This window comes from Hyperolius riggenbachi, chromosome 1 (genome assembly GCF_040937935.1).
Source record: "Hyperolius riggenbachi isolate aHypRig1 chromosome 1, aHypRig1.pri, whole genome shotgun sequence".
NCBI lineage: Eukaryota > Metazoa > Chordata > Amphibia > Anura > Hyperoliidae > Hyperolius > Hyperolius riggenbachi.
The window spans coordinates 505,751,906-505,765,898 of record NC_090646.1 but is presented as its reverse complement, the minus strand read 5'-3'; the positions used below and the strand labels follow the sequence as shown (position 1 = coordinate 505,765,898).

Here is a 13,993-nt window from a genome sequence, read left to right as displayed (position 1 = left end):
CTCCCCTTCTGCATGCATGGGCTGATGGACACTCACCACTGTCTGACTGTCCAAAGCATCATCCCCCAAAGTGCTCATCAGCATTTCTTTCTCCTCCAATTCTGCCGCAACAGCACTCCATACACTCGCTGTGCTTGGGGATAAGAAGAAGGTGCTGAGTGACAGGGTGCTGGTGTTGCCCGCTGGGGCTGGAGAACTGCACTCCTCCTCCCCAGGCAGTGCTGGGCGGCGGCTGCTGCTGCTGCTCTTACGAACAGGAGTAGTGGCGGGGGTGGAGGACTCGGTTCCAGAGCTAATGGTGGCCTGCTCATCCACCATCAGTTCCACCACAGAGTCTGCGTCCTTCTCCTCAATAGGACGGCTACGACCTGGCGGTGGGAGGAACATCTGCGCCACACGCTGCTGCTGTGTCTCTGCAGCGTGACTCCCAGCTGTTGGGTGGCCAAGGCGTCCACGGCCAGTGGCAAATGGTTGAATAGCCACTGCTGCAGACGCAGAACTGCGCATGGTGGTGGTGGTGGCGAGGCTGCCACGACCTCCTCTCTTGCCGATGCCATTGCTGCCCCTGCCCAAACCACGGCTGCCAGTGCCAGACATCATATATTTTTAATATTATACAAATGAAAAAAAAAAAGTTATGTATGTAAAGGCGGGTGGGACAAGTGGGGTACTTTAATGGGGTGGGACTGGTGGTGGTGGGTGTGTGAGGTGACGGACGGGTGTACTCTACAGCAGAGATCGGTGTAGCGCTAACGAGAGAGTGCGCAGTGCGCACACAAAGACCCTAGCTGACGCTGACTGACGGTGTCCCTATACACAGACTACAGTACAGTACAATTCAGCGAATACACAATACAAGTAATATAAACAATAGGACGGGTGTAGCACTAACGAGAGGGTGCGGACAGCGCAGACGTGCACTGCGCACACAAAGACCCTAGATAACGTGGTGACGGACGGTCCCTATACACAGACTAGAGTACACTACAGTACTAACTAAACAATAGAAAAATCTAGCTAAACAATAGAACAGGTGTGACTAGATTACAGAGAGCAGATACAGGACAGGTATAGCAGTAAAGCTGGGCCTTGCTAACTACAAAATAGTACAATAATCTATCTAACACAGAAGTAGTACAGTAGAGTAGGACAGGTGAGAGCACAGGTAACTAGAGACTAAAGCACAGAGCAGGGCAGGCTGCCTTGCCTAGGCACAGGGACTAGCTGCTGCAGCTGCAGCAGCACCAGTGACAGTCTCCCTCCCTAGTCCCTAATCACACAAACTAAACTGCCTAAAATACAATCTATCTACAATACAAAGCAATACAGGTGAATATCAAGTGTTGGAGTGTAAAAACGCTTGATGTTTTGAGCAATAAATGCACTACTTGCACAGACAAAAAGCACTGGAGCAGTCTCTCAGTACAATCAGTCAGTAAGTCACAAGCAGGACTAGTGAGGCAACATGGCGCCTGCTATTTATAGAGGGGGGCTTGGCCAGGCTCCCCCTCTGTGATTGGCTGCAGTCAGAGGGCTGGGAGCCCTCTGATTCGCTTGTGAGGACTCGAGGTGACGTCTGACGTGACGCTATCCGAGCTGATGACGCTATCCGAGCTCGGATATCTCCGGATAGCTGATTTCTATCCGAATGAGCTCGGATAGCACAGCTGGTTCTCCTTCTCAAACTAAGTGGCTAAGCAAAGAGAAACTTTTACACTCCAAGGGCCTGATGCACTATATTGTGGTAAAGTTGCAGTGCACAGGAAGCACACTGCACATTTACCATTACTAATGCTGGGGGGGCTTTAACACAATAATGCAAGCTTTGCTATGGTACTGCACAGTTTACCACACGTTACAATAGCAACATGCACATTACCACGGTAATGCGCATGTCGCTAAAGATTAACAAGCAGTAATATCTTCGGTGTTAGTTACAGTAAATGAGTCATGTGCTTCCTGAGCATGGCAACGTTACCGCAACATAGCGCATCAGGCCCCATGTCCCCCATTCTTTATTGTGTCGGTTTTCTCACCAGTTTTCCCCACTGAAAATGCATGATGCATTTCAGTAGTAGTGTTCCCTCTAGAGTATCTGTTTCTGATAATGCACAGCAAGCACAATTGTGTGTTCAATTTCTACATAGCACTATTGAATAGGCAGAAAAATGAAGACAAAAGCTGCTAGGAAAACAAAGGTGCAGTCTCTCCTCATTTTTGAATCAGTTTTTGATGTGTATAGTTTCACAAAGAAGTAAAGTTATTCAGCAGCCAACTTTATCAGAATCAGAAGAAGAATGATTTATCTCGCCAAGTACAAAGGGGGGTTGTAACCGGAATTGGTTTTGATTCATACGGGTTCTAGAAGGACTTGCAAACACTTTTTTTTTACTCTGGGAATCTTAAAGGAATAGATCTGAACAGAAAACCTAAATAACCACCCAAAATATATTCCCAAGGTTCAGGACCTTCTTGAGTGAGAACCTAATGTGTGTGCAGCTAGCCCCCTGACCAGAGCTGGTGCTACCATAGGGTCAAATTGGGAAATCAGTCAGGGCCTCAGGTTCCTTAGGTGCCCTACAAGTCAGGTACTTTAGATGTCATAAGTTAACTTTCAGTACAGCATGAAAATGTAAGGGGTCCCACATTGGTTTTTGCCCAGGGCCCCATTTTACTTAAAACCATCCCAGCCCCTGATGTCATTAAAAGATCAGGCAAGTCCCTCACTCAGAGAGAATGTGGAATGGGCAGTATGCTATTTACAGTACATAGTTAGCAGTGGTTGCTCTCTGAGATCTAAAGAACAATGCAAGAGAGTACTCTGGGTAAATGACAGAGATCAGGGAGAGCCTTTACCTGGTAAACCAGCCATGAAACCATGTTGAGCCAGCTTTGTACTCCAGTTGCTTCACTCTTTCACTATTCATGAGTTCTCAGGTGCTTTCAAATGTATGCAAAACACACAAGAAGCAAATGCTCACTCCCAGCCAACAATCCGCCATTTTAATATGGTGAGCAGACAGCCCATCAGCGAATCAAGTGCAAAGGTATTGTATACCCAATACTGCATACTGGAAGCTGCAAAAAAGAATGGGGTGCAAAGTAAGAGGCTATTGCAGCTTCCAGTATGCAGTATGGGGTAAGTGGTTAGGGAGGGGTGTAAAGTGAGAGGCTACTGCAGCTTCTAGTATGCAGTATTCGGTAAGTGGTTAGGGAGGGGTGTGAAGTGAGAGGCTACTGCAGCTTCCAGTGTGCAGTATGGGGTAAGTGGTTAGGGAGGGGTGTGAAGTGAGAGGCTACTGCAGCTTCCAGTGTGCAGTATGGGGTAAGTGGTTAGGGAGGGGTGTGAAGTGAGAGGCTACTGCAGCTTCTAGTATGCAGTATGGAGTAAGTGGTTAGGGAGGGGTGCGAAGTGAGAGGCTACTGCAGTTTCCAGTGTGCAGTATGGGGTAAGTGGTTAGGGAGGGGTGTGAAGTGAGAGGCTACTGCAGCTTCCAGTATGCAGTATGGGGTAAGTGGTTAGGGAGGGGTGTGAAGTGAGAGGCTACTGCAGCTTCCAGTGTGCAGTATGGGGTAAGTGGTTAGGGAGGGGTGCGAAGTGAGAGGCTACTGCAGCTTCTAGTATGCAGTATGGGGTAAGTGGTTAGGGAGGGGTGTGAAGTGAGATGCTACTGCAGCTTCCAGTATGCAGTATGGGGTAAGTGGTTAGGGAGGGGTGTGAAGTGAGAGGCTACTGCAGCTTCCAGTATGCAGTATGGGGTAAGTGGTTAGGGAGGGGTGCGAAGTGAGAGGCTACTGCAGCTTCCAGTGTGCAGTATGGGGTTAGTGGTTAGGGAGGGGTGTGAAGTGAGAAGCTACTGCACCTTCTAGTATGCAGTATGGGGTAAGTGGTTAGGGAGGGGTGCGAAGTGAGAGGCTACTGCAGCTTCCAGTTTGCAGTATGGGGTAAGTGGTTAGGGAGGGGTGCAAAGTGAGAGGCGACTGCATCTTCCAGTGTACAGTATCGGGTAAGTGGTTAGGGAGGGGTGTGAAGTGAGATGCTACTGCAGCTTACAGTGTGCAGTATGGGGTAAGTGGTTAGGGAGGGGTGTGAAGTGAGAGGCTACTGCAGCTTCCAGTGTGCAGTATGGGGTAAGTGGTTAGGGAGGGGTGCGAAGTGAGAAGCTACTGCAGCTTCCAGTGTACAGTATTGGGTAATTGGTTAGGGAGGGGTGCGAAGTGAGAGGCTACTGCAGCTTCCAGTTTGCAGTATGGGGTCAGTGGTTAGGGAGGAGTGCGAAGTGAGAAGCTACTGCAGCTTCCAGTGTACAGTATTGGGTAAGTGGTTAGGGAGGGGTGCAACGTGAGAGGCTACCTGCACACAGTGCACCCTGCTAGTGATCAGAACCCTCTAACCTGAATGTTGCTGAACTTATGCAATTCCTACTAGATATGGTACTGCAGGCACGGGAGTGACCATTGCACTTGATTGGCTGACGGGCTGTTTGCTCACCATATTAAAATGGCAGATTGCTGGTTGGGAGTGAGCATTTGCTTCTCGTGTGTTTTGCATTCAGCATTATATAAAGGCAGTGTGGGTGTATCCCCTGGCAGTGGCAGCACCAGGGCTCGCCTGCACTCCCCCTATTGGTGTTGCATGGGGAGTGGGGCAGAGCTCGGGGCCCCTGCCATGTGCACCAGTGCTTGTGCTTCTAAATCTATCTCACCACTTGCACAATATATCTGTTAATTGTGACTCCTTTACCACTCTTCTCTCTAGGTGTTCTCCAATGTTGAGGCCTTGGACTTTCTTTATACCTTCTCCCTTAGCAATCTCATTTACCTGTTTAACCTATAGTCCTACATGTGTGCAAACCGACTACCGAATTTCCCCTTCCAATTCAGCAAGTACGGTAGTTTCATGCTGCCTACTAAACATTTCATCATGCATGTATGATAGGACCTAAAATTAAACCTGAATAAAAGTAAAACTTCTTTCCCTCAACTTTAAAACCACCCCCTAAATGGTAGTTTTTTCTCTATCCTATCTCTTGCATTTGGTACCCTCTTAGACTACCTCACTTCCCACATCTAATACTTTAATATGAACGGTCACGCCTAGCTACAAATCATCTCCAAAATACATCATTTCCAGAGTACAGAAACTACCGAACGCTATGTTCCTGCAATCATAACTACTCATATTGACTACTGTACCACCCCTCACTGATGTGCTGGTATAACATTCTTTTACAACTTGGAAACTTGTATGTCTTCGCTTATACTTCTACACAGTTCTTAATTCATCTCAGAGTCAAAATTGAACTACTGTGCTTTACTTTTGATTCATTTTGCCCCACTTCTCCCACTTACAAGAGCTGGCTGAAAAGTATTGAGAATGTCCCTCTTTCAGGGATGTTAGATATGGGAATACTGTGCAGGTGCTTGTGAACAGCATTCATCAATGCAACTGTATTCTGAAGCATTCTGTATCAGGAAAGTGGAAGCAACTCTTGTGTGTCGTAATTGCAGAGGAATTCATTCCTGTGTGATAGTAAGTAGAGGTGTGTGAATCAATTTTTTAATTGAACTTCTGAAGAGCAGTGATGAAACTCTTGATATTTACAGTAAGCATTCCCTGGATAAACAATTTGCCATGCTGCTGTATTTCTGTGATGGGATCAGTTTAAGATAAGGAATGTGGGGGCGTGGCTTGGATCCCGAGCAAGATGGCTGCTTAACTCTGAGCTCTCGTGTCACAACTGCTCGAAGCACCTAAAAACTAGCCATTTACCTGACTTCATCTGAGCTATGAGGAGCACCCGCAAGCAGCTAGCCTCTAAGGAAGACCTAACACTCTCGCAATCCTCGCTGGGACCTACTATTCCAGAGATATTCCGCTCACACCGCGGCGCTAACACGGACTCATCTAAACTCAAGATGGCGCCCGTCAAAGACTCCAATACTGCGTCACCGCCGAGTACAGGCACCAACCTGCAGAAGGATAAGAAAAAGGCGGCCTTAACTTTAGACGACCTTCAAGCGATGGCAGCGGACATTAAATCGACCTTCCATTCCGCAATAGCAGAGGTACGTCATGATGTCGCCGCCTTTGGCGTGAGGCTTCAGGCCCTAGAAGCTGCGGACACCGCCCAGGGGTCACAAATCACTATGCTCCATAGGCTTGCGGTAGGCCAGAATGCTAGAATCGCGGCACACTCCCGCCACTTAGAAGACCTTGACAACCGAGGCAGGAGGTGCAACATTCGTGTGAAAGGCCTCCCCGAAACAGTCACCACAGAGCAGATTGAACCGGCCTTGCACTCGATTTTTGCAAACCTGATGGATCTCCCAGAAGGGTCCGAGTTCCCACTTGTCAGGGCTCACAGAGCGTTAAGGCACCGTGGCCTAGAAAGTGACAAGCCCAGGGACATCATATGCTGCCTTGAATCCTTCAAGCAAAAGGAGGATATAATGAAAGCCGCTAGAAACAATGAGGAAATCCGCTTTAACGATCACCCCATTGCCCTGTACCAGGACCTCTCAGCTATCACCCTGGCTAAAAGAAGGGCCCTCAAACCGCTGCTTCAACTGCTGCGCGACAAAGGGTATACTTACCGATGGAGATTTCCATTTGCTCTAACGGTGATGCATGGTGATCGTCTGGCTATACTTAGATCTGCTGCAGGCATGTCTGACTTCTGCACTGAATTGGGCCTGTCATCGGTGAATATTCCAAACTGGGACGGTGAGTTGTCGATCCCCGAGTTGGCGTCCGCAGGAGACTTTGTTTCCACACCCTTGGATTCCCAATCGGCCGACTCGCCCCATACCCCTCCGGAATCCGGGTTACCACAGAGGAGAACCTCCGTCTCCTCACGCACTTCCGAAATCTTTGGCGGCGAGTGATAGAAGGTACTCTGTAAAGTCTCCCTCTCTGCCCCCCATTGCTCCCCAGACCCTATCATGCGTATTTCCCCCTCGGAGAGACCGCCTTTATGATGTGGGGCTCCCAGAGTGACTTAACTATAATGTTCCTAATAGCATTGGTTATTCTACTACTGGTTACCTCGCGCATTTGACACCAACCCCTACTTACCCCAGCTTCGTTGTGCTGCCTTACTTTGATTATGCTTTATCCAAAAATCTTGTTATATATCTATGTTTGGGACAAGGGGCTACTGTTGGGAGGGGAGGGGGGAAAGGGGGGACTGTGTTAACGATGCATTGCCCTGAGTTTGCTTGCTAGATATGATTATGCCGCTTAATATCTGCTTCTCCTTTTATGACTACAATGAAGCCATTAGGATGCGGGTCATTCTTACACGCATGCTAAATTTTTCCCTATACTACTCTGGGCCTTGCTCACGGAGGGGGAGGGAGACCCGTTCTTCCCTGAGGGTTCAGCTATTTGAGGTCTATTTAAGGCTATTTGGTTTAGTGTCCTTTTAATGTTTAGTTTGAATTATATTTGCTCGGATCTTTATTCAGGTAAAATCCCCTGCACTATGCAGTGAAGACACACATGAGATTAGCTCGCACACTCTCGGTTTCTTTCCACAACCCACAACAGTGTGTATACCTTACACACTGAGAAGGTTACCCACATATTGGGTGAGTGCAGTACCCCATACTGTACTCACGTGGGATGCCTGTATCTCGAGCTCCCATATTAGATAGGTTACTGTCTCTATCCCCACTCTATCCTCCTCTCCCCCTTCTCTTTCTTTCCTTAATTCTATCTTCTTGCCTCCTGGTATCCCCTACAGATAAACACTGGAGTGAGGGCCTACTCTCCCTGAGGAAGAGGGTCGTACACGCTCGGGTGCACAAATTGGGCGTCCCGGTACCATATACTCCACTAAATTTCTTCTTACCACCACATCGCCCGACACTGGTATATTGGAACATGGGTACACACGATCAAAATATGGAGGCCACCAATACTGGTTTTCTCACCTGGAAAACGGTGTCACTAAACGTAAACGGTATGAATACCCCTGAAAAAAGGACGATGATATTTGATCTCCTGAAAAGGGAGAAGGCAAATTTTGCCCTCCTCCAAGAGACACACCTACGTTCAGGTCATATCCCATCCAGATTTGATAGACGCTTCCCCCAGGCGTTCCACGCTACCTCTGACACAACAAAAACAAAAGGGGTCTCAATATTTGTCAACCAAAACATTCCTTTTAATGTCATAGAGGTCCAACAAGATCCCGCGGGAAGGTATATATTTGTGAAAGGTAAAATAGACAACAGAATTATTACTCTAGCAAACCTTTACTCTCCCAATGTGAAGCAGGCCTCCTTTCTGATCACCACCTTGTCAAAACTGCTGAATTTTATGCAAGGCATATTGATTCTGGGGGGTGACCTAAATGTTCCTCTGGAGCCACTCACAGATTGCTCCAATGGATCCTCAATCTTATCGTACAGATCTCTGAAATCTATCAGATCGCACTTACAGAAATTATCTCTTGTTGATGTATGGAGAATCACCCACCCCAGAGAAAAGGACTTTACGTTCTTTTCTCAAATACACAATAAGCACTCACGCATCGACTACCTATTTCTATCCCAAAGAGACTTGAGCCTGATACAATAAACTTCAATTGGTATTAAAAGCATTTCAGACCACGCTCCAGTCTCCCTCACCCTCAAGCTCCCTGAGCGGGTGACTAAAACTTGGTGTTGGCGTTTAAACCCTCATCTCTTGGCCGAAAAGGTAAGAGTAGAGAAGATTTCTACTGCTCTCTCCGACTATTTTGCTATCAATCAAACCCCAGACACCTCGCCACTCACTGTATGGGAAGCACACAAGGTGGTGGTCAGGGGGAGGCTTATTCACATGGGCGCCTTGCTCAAAAGAGAAAAGGAAGAAGCTATAGCTAACCTGACAGCCAGAGTAAATGAGATTGACAGACTTCACAAACAATCCCTAGCAGCGGATAGATTGGAGGAACTGACCACAGCTAGAGTATATTTATCTAGGTATCTCTTAGTTGAGGCAAAAAGGAAGGTTTGCTGGAGTAAGCGCATCTTCTATGAGTTTGGCAACAAGCCTGGAAGACTGCTGGCCAGATCTCTGAGGAAGCAGGTCCTTAAAACAAACATCTCTTCCATTATAGACAAAACCCAGCGGAAGGTCCATTCACCAGAGGGTATAGTAGAACAGTTCAGACAATTCTACGAGAAATTATACAACTTGTACCCAATGGGGTCACCTGACCCCAGAGGCCCTGAAAGAGCCGCTAAGATGCAGGCCTTCTTAAACAAATTCTGCCGTCCCTTTAACCTTTCTACTGACGACAGGGAAACGCTTTCAGCACCCATTTCTGAGGACGAATTTCTTATAGCTACATCTGCACTCAAAGTTGGAAAAGCACCTGGCCCAGATGGCCTATCCTCCCAGTACTACAAACTTTTCCGCCACATCCTTGCCCCCAGGTTCATAGCAGCTTTCAACTCTGCCAACCCAACTACTGTCCCATCTCCCCAGTTCCTTGAAGCTCACATTACTGTGATCCCCAAGGACGGGAAAGACTCGCAACAGTGTTCAAGCTATAGGCCTATTTCGCTGCTGAACCTGGATGCAAAAATCCTGGCTAAAATCATTGCAAATCGGCTCATACCATTTATTCCCAACTCGATAACAGGTGACCAAGCGGGCTTTGTCCCCGGGAGGGAGGCTAAAGACAATGTCTTCCGCACAATTGACATTATCTCCCTGGCTAAAAAAACTGGAGCGAAGATCTTCCTTCTGTCCACTGACGCAGAGAAGGCCTTTGACAGGGTGGCTTGGGATTATATCCAGGCCACCCTGTCATGCCTTAATATCGGCGAACCCATGATCCGCTGGATCGGGTTACTCTACTCAAACCCATCTGCCAGGGTTAAAGCGAATGGCGTACTGTCGTCCCCCTTGTCATTATCAAATGGGACCAGGCAAGGCTGCCCCCTTTCGCCACTTATATACATTTTAACTTTAGAGCCCTTTCTTAACTGTATAAGATCAGACCCTTCAGTTAAGGGAGTGAGAATAGATGCAAACGAACATCTAGTTGCGGCATTTGCCGACGACCTCCTATTCTTTTTGCAGGACCCCTTAATCTCACTACCGAACTTGATGATGAGGTTTCAGGAATTTGGCATACTCTCCAATCTAAAGATTAATTTCTCCAAATCTCAGGCCTTAAATATTTCCCTGCCACCAGAGTTAGTCCTTCAATGTGAACAGTCCTTTCCTTTCCAATGGGCTAAATCATCCTTGAAATATCTGGGAATCATTATTCCCAGTGAACTGTCTGAACTGTTTCATTTAAACTTTGAACCCCTGGGTAGAGCCCTCTCTGACGACTTGACGAGATGGGCCAAAAAACCTTGCCTTTCGTGGTTTGGAAAGATTTCCTCTGTCAAAATGAATTTGCTTCCTCGGTTCCTTTATGTTAGTCAGTGCCTCCCGATAACACTTCCTCCATCCTATCTGTGCTCCCTCCAAACACAGATCTCTAAATTCATCTGGGGAAACAAACCACCCCGTCTTAAAAGAGCTGTGATCTGCATGCCCAAAGAATGCGGGGGTCCGGGTCTCCCTGACTTGAACAAATACCACACTGCATCACAACTATCCAGAGTAGTGGAATGGTCTAACGAGCTGGACACAAAGCACTGGGTTTTAGTTGAGCAAGACTTCACTTCAACCCCTGCCCCAGTCATTGGCTGGGTCCTACCTAGTAAACACGCAAGAGGGGACTTGGGCAACCCACTAATTGACGCAGCAATCTCATGCATTAGGAAAAACTCCTCAAAAGTTGGGCTGACCACCTCCCCTAGTAAGCTAACTCCACTATTACACAATCCGGAATTCTCTCCAGCTCGTGAGATCCCCTTCCTCTCGAACCATCCTGCCCTTTCAACCCCTAGGATTAAAGACTTCATTTGCAATCGTAGAATTAAATCGCTAGTGGTTCTTAACTCAATATCTGAGACCCATACCCCCCTGACTTGGTGGCAATACCTTCAGATTTCTCATTACCTTCATAGTGACAAAATTAAGAAAGTCTGGCCCAAACCACTTACCCCATTTGAAAACCTAGTGGTTAGCAAAGGCCCCCACAGACATTTGGTGTCCTCCATATACCAACTCTTGCTCGGGGCAAACTGGGATGGAAATACTAGATTCCAAGATAAATGGGAAAGAGACCTGAAGCTGAAATTTACTGATGATAGATGGCAACAAATTATCCTCTTTAACCACAAAGGTTCATTAAACTCCAATATTCAGGAACTTGGTTACAAAATCCTAACGCGCTGGTATAAGACACCCCATGTTCTGCATAAAATGTTCCCCTCTGTTCCAGACCAGTGCTGGCGATGTGGAGCCCCTGGAGGTACTCTTGTCCATATCTTTTGGGACTGCCCAGTCATTCACAACTTCTGGAAAGCAACCCACTCCTTAATGGAACACATCACCACTGACAAAATTCCATTCACCCCAGCATGCCTCCTACTGCATGATACCACTTCCTCCATTAGAGCTTACAAGAAATCCATACTAATCCATTTGATCAACGCTGCAAGGGCGCTCATTCCAACTCACTGGAAATCCCCTACCCCCCCATCTCTCATGGAGTGGGTTCGCAGGGTTGATGCGATTGCAGAGATGGAGGAACTGGTCTCAGCGGCTGCAGATAATCTTGAAAAATTCAACATTGTCTGGGCAGTCTGGCACCATTTCAAATTATCTGATGACTTCCTGCAGAGAGTGGGGCCTTAAATCCACCATATCCACAGCTGATGCTACCAAACACTCCCTAAGCGCTATCATCTGCAACTGCCCGAGATGCTCTACTTCTTTCTTTACTCAGGTTCCCTTTACTTGCTTCCTCTCTGCTCTCCTGAGAGTATTTCCTACTCCTACTAATGGGCAGGGCCAAGCTGCCCTATTGACTGGTTGTAGAGAACCCCGGTCACTCTATAATCAGCTTCAGTCTTACACAAAGAGGATAGCAGTCTTCGACATAATTAACCTATCTATGTTTATATGAAACTGTATATGTGCCTTATCTGATGAAGACATGTTTGTACTTTTATTGAATTTCTTTGCTTAATAAAGCTTTGAATAGTGAAAAAAAAGATAAGGAATGTGATTGGATGATGGAGCACGATCATGAAGGCAATCCACGGCAATTACTGATGTCAGTATTGCCAAAGCTTACTGTTACAAAATGACTCACTTTATGTGAGCTGACTTCTGCTATTGAAATGCACAATATGATCCTACTGTACTGATTACTCTGTGAACAGACCATTAATGGTCACTGGAATGCACAGGTCCTAAAAAACATTAGCATGAACCCGCGGGAAAGAAAAAAATAGTAAATGCAAGAGTGATTTTTGTGGCATGGCAATGCCCACCGGCAACGTTGCTGATGGGCATTGGTCATATGGACTAAACTGGTGCACTGCAACACCTTCACTGTGTGATTTCTGTGGATTCCCAAAAATATAAATACCAGCTGGAAACAAAGGCAGTTGTATAAAGTTAGTTTTCATGTCACTGGTTCACTGTTTACCCAGAAGTCTGCATGCAGCAGGAAGTACAATTTCGATAAACATTATAGTATATCAACGTTAACTGCAATAACCCATTCATACCACAGAAGAGGAGAATACCGGTACTTGCCCAGGGGGACACCAGGCATTCTGCATTTCCCTGTTCAACTGATTATCCTCCTACCACCAGTAACTGCTGGAAGGATAGCTGCAGTGATTTACATTTCATTCTTGAGATAACCTGGCTAGGTTTGATTTTCTTATAGAAATCAGAGATACATTTTAAATATTAAATTGTGTGCATACTTACATAATAAAATCCATCTTCATCAATGTCACCAAACACAGTAATAATGTCACCCGTGCAAAAAGTTAGCTCTGTCTGTGGGAACAAGAAAGAAATGTGTTTACTTCTATCTACTATAGTTGAGTACATTTAAAAAAAAGGCACATGATAAAAATGGTGCAATGTAAGGTCAATAGTAGAAAATTGGTAATTTACTGATGTTTTACAATCGCCCATGCCAATATTTTACAATGCTCAGTTCCTGACAGTAGAATATTGGTAATTATACTTAATATTTGATCTCTATTCTCACACTAACCCTCCACTATTTATGCCAAACACTAATCTCCCCCCACCGACTCCTTACACCAACCTCCCCCAACTACCCCACCCACCTACTCCTAACACTAACCTCTCTTATGAGTAGAAGTGCTGCAACAGAACCAGAGTAAGTGACCGCACTACTGCTTCCACCACCTGGTGTCCAGATTACTCTGACACCTTTGTCGCATTGCCTATAGCCCCAGTTAGCTCAGCAGTAGAACCTGAGTTAGTGACCCACACTACTGGTCCCCTGCTGGCACGCCTATTGCCGCAGTTAGTTCAGCAGAAGGACCTGAGTTAGTGACACACACTACTGGTCCCCTACTGGCACGCCTATAGCCGCAGTTAGTTCAGCAGTAGGACCTGAATTAGTGACCAGCACTACCACACCCCCGCCTGGTGTCCAAATTACTCTGGAACTTTTGCTCCCCTGTCGGCATACTTGTAACTGCAGTTGGCACTTCTGCTCTCCCGCCATGTCCAAAATTACTAGCATCTTTACCGCAATGTCAGAGGACAAGGATGAAGTAAGAAGAAGGGCATTGGGGAGCAGAGGGAGCTTCCTGAGTGAGGCAAGTATGACCTTTACTATTTACAGGTGTATTCATAAAGGTGGTCAGAGTTCAACTGAAATATGCAAGGCAATTTTTACAGTTTTTATATGAAGTCAAACAACTACAAGATTAGATATTTATGAAAAAAAATGTTTTTCTATGAAATTGGTGCACCGTCATTGTAAAGGTACCAACACCATAATTTCTGGTTTGTATAATTTTATAAATAGCTTAATTTACACTCAGGCCTATAACACTAATGGTAATTATGTTACATTTTTGCTGTAGGTCA

The 13,993-nt window shown here is 46.3% G+C and overlaps 1 protein-coding gene across 19 annotated transcripts in view; it reads right to left on the bottom strand.

Moving 5' to 3' along the window:
- RIMBP2 (RIMS binding protein 2) overlaps positions 1 to 13,993 on the bottom strand; it is a 591,563-nt gene that overhangs the window by 30,216 nt on the left and 547,354 nt on the right. For all 19 annotated transcript variants that reach the window (XM_068243476.1, XM_068243541.1, XM_068243461.1 and 16 more), the window contains one exon: positions 12,848 to 12,919. In XM_068243476.1, the coding sequence (XP_068099577.1) occupies positions 12,848 to 12,919 (72 nt within the window). The remainder of the gene's footprint in view (positions 1 to 12,847; positions 12,920 to 13,993) is intronic.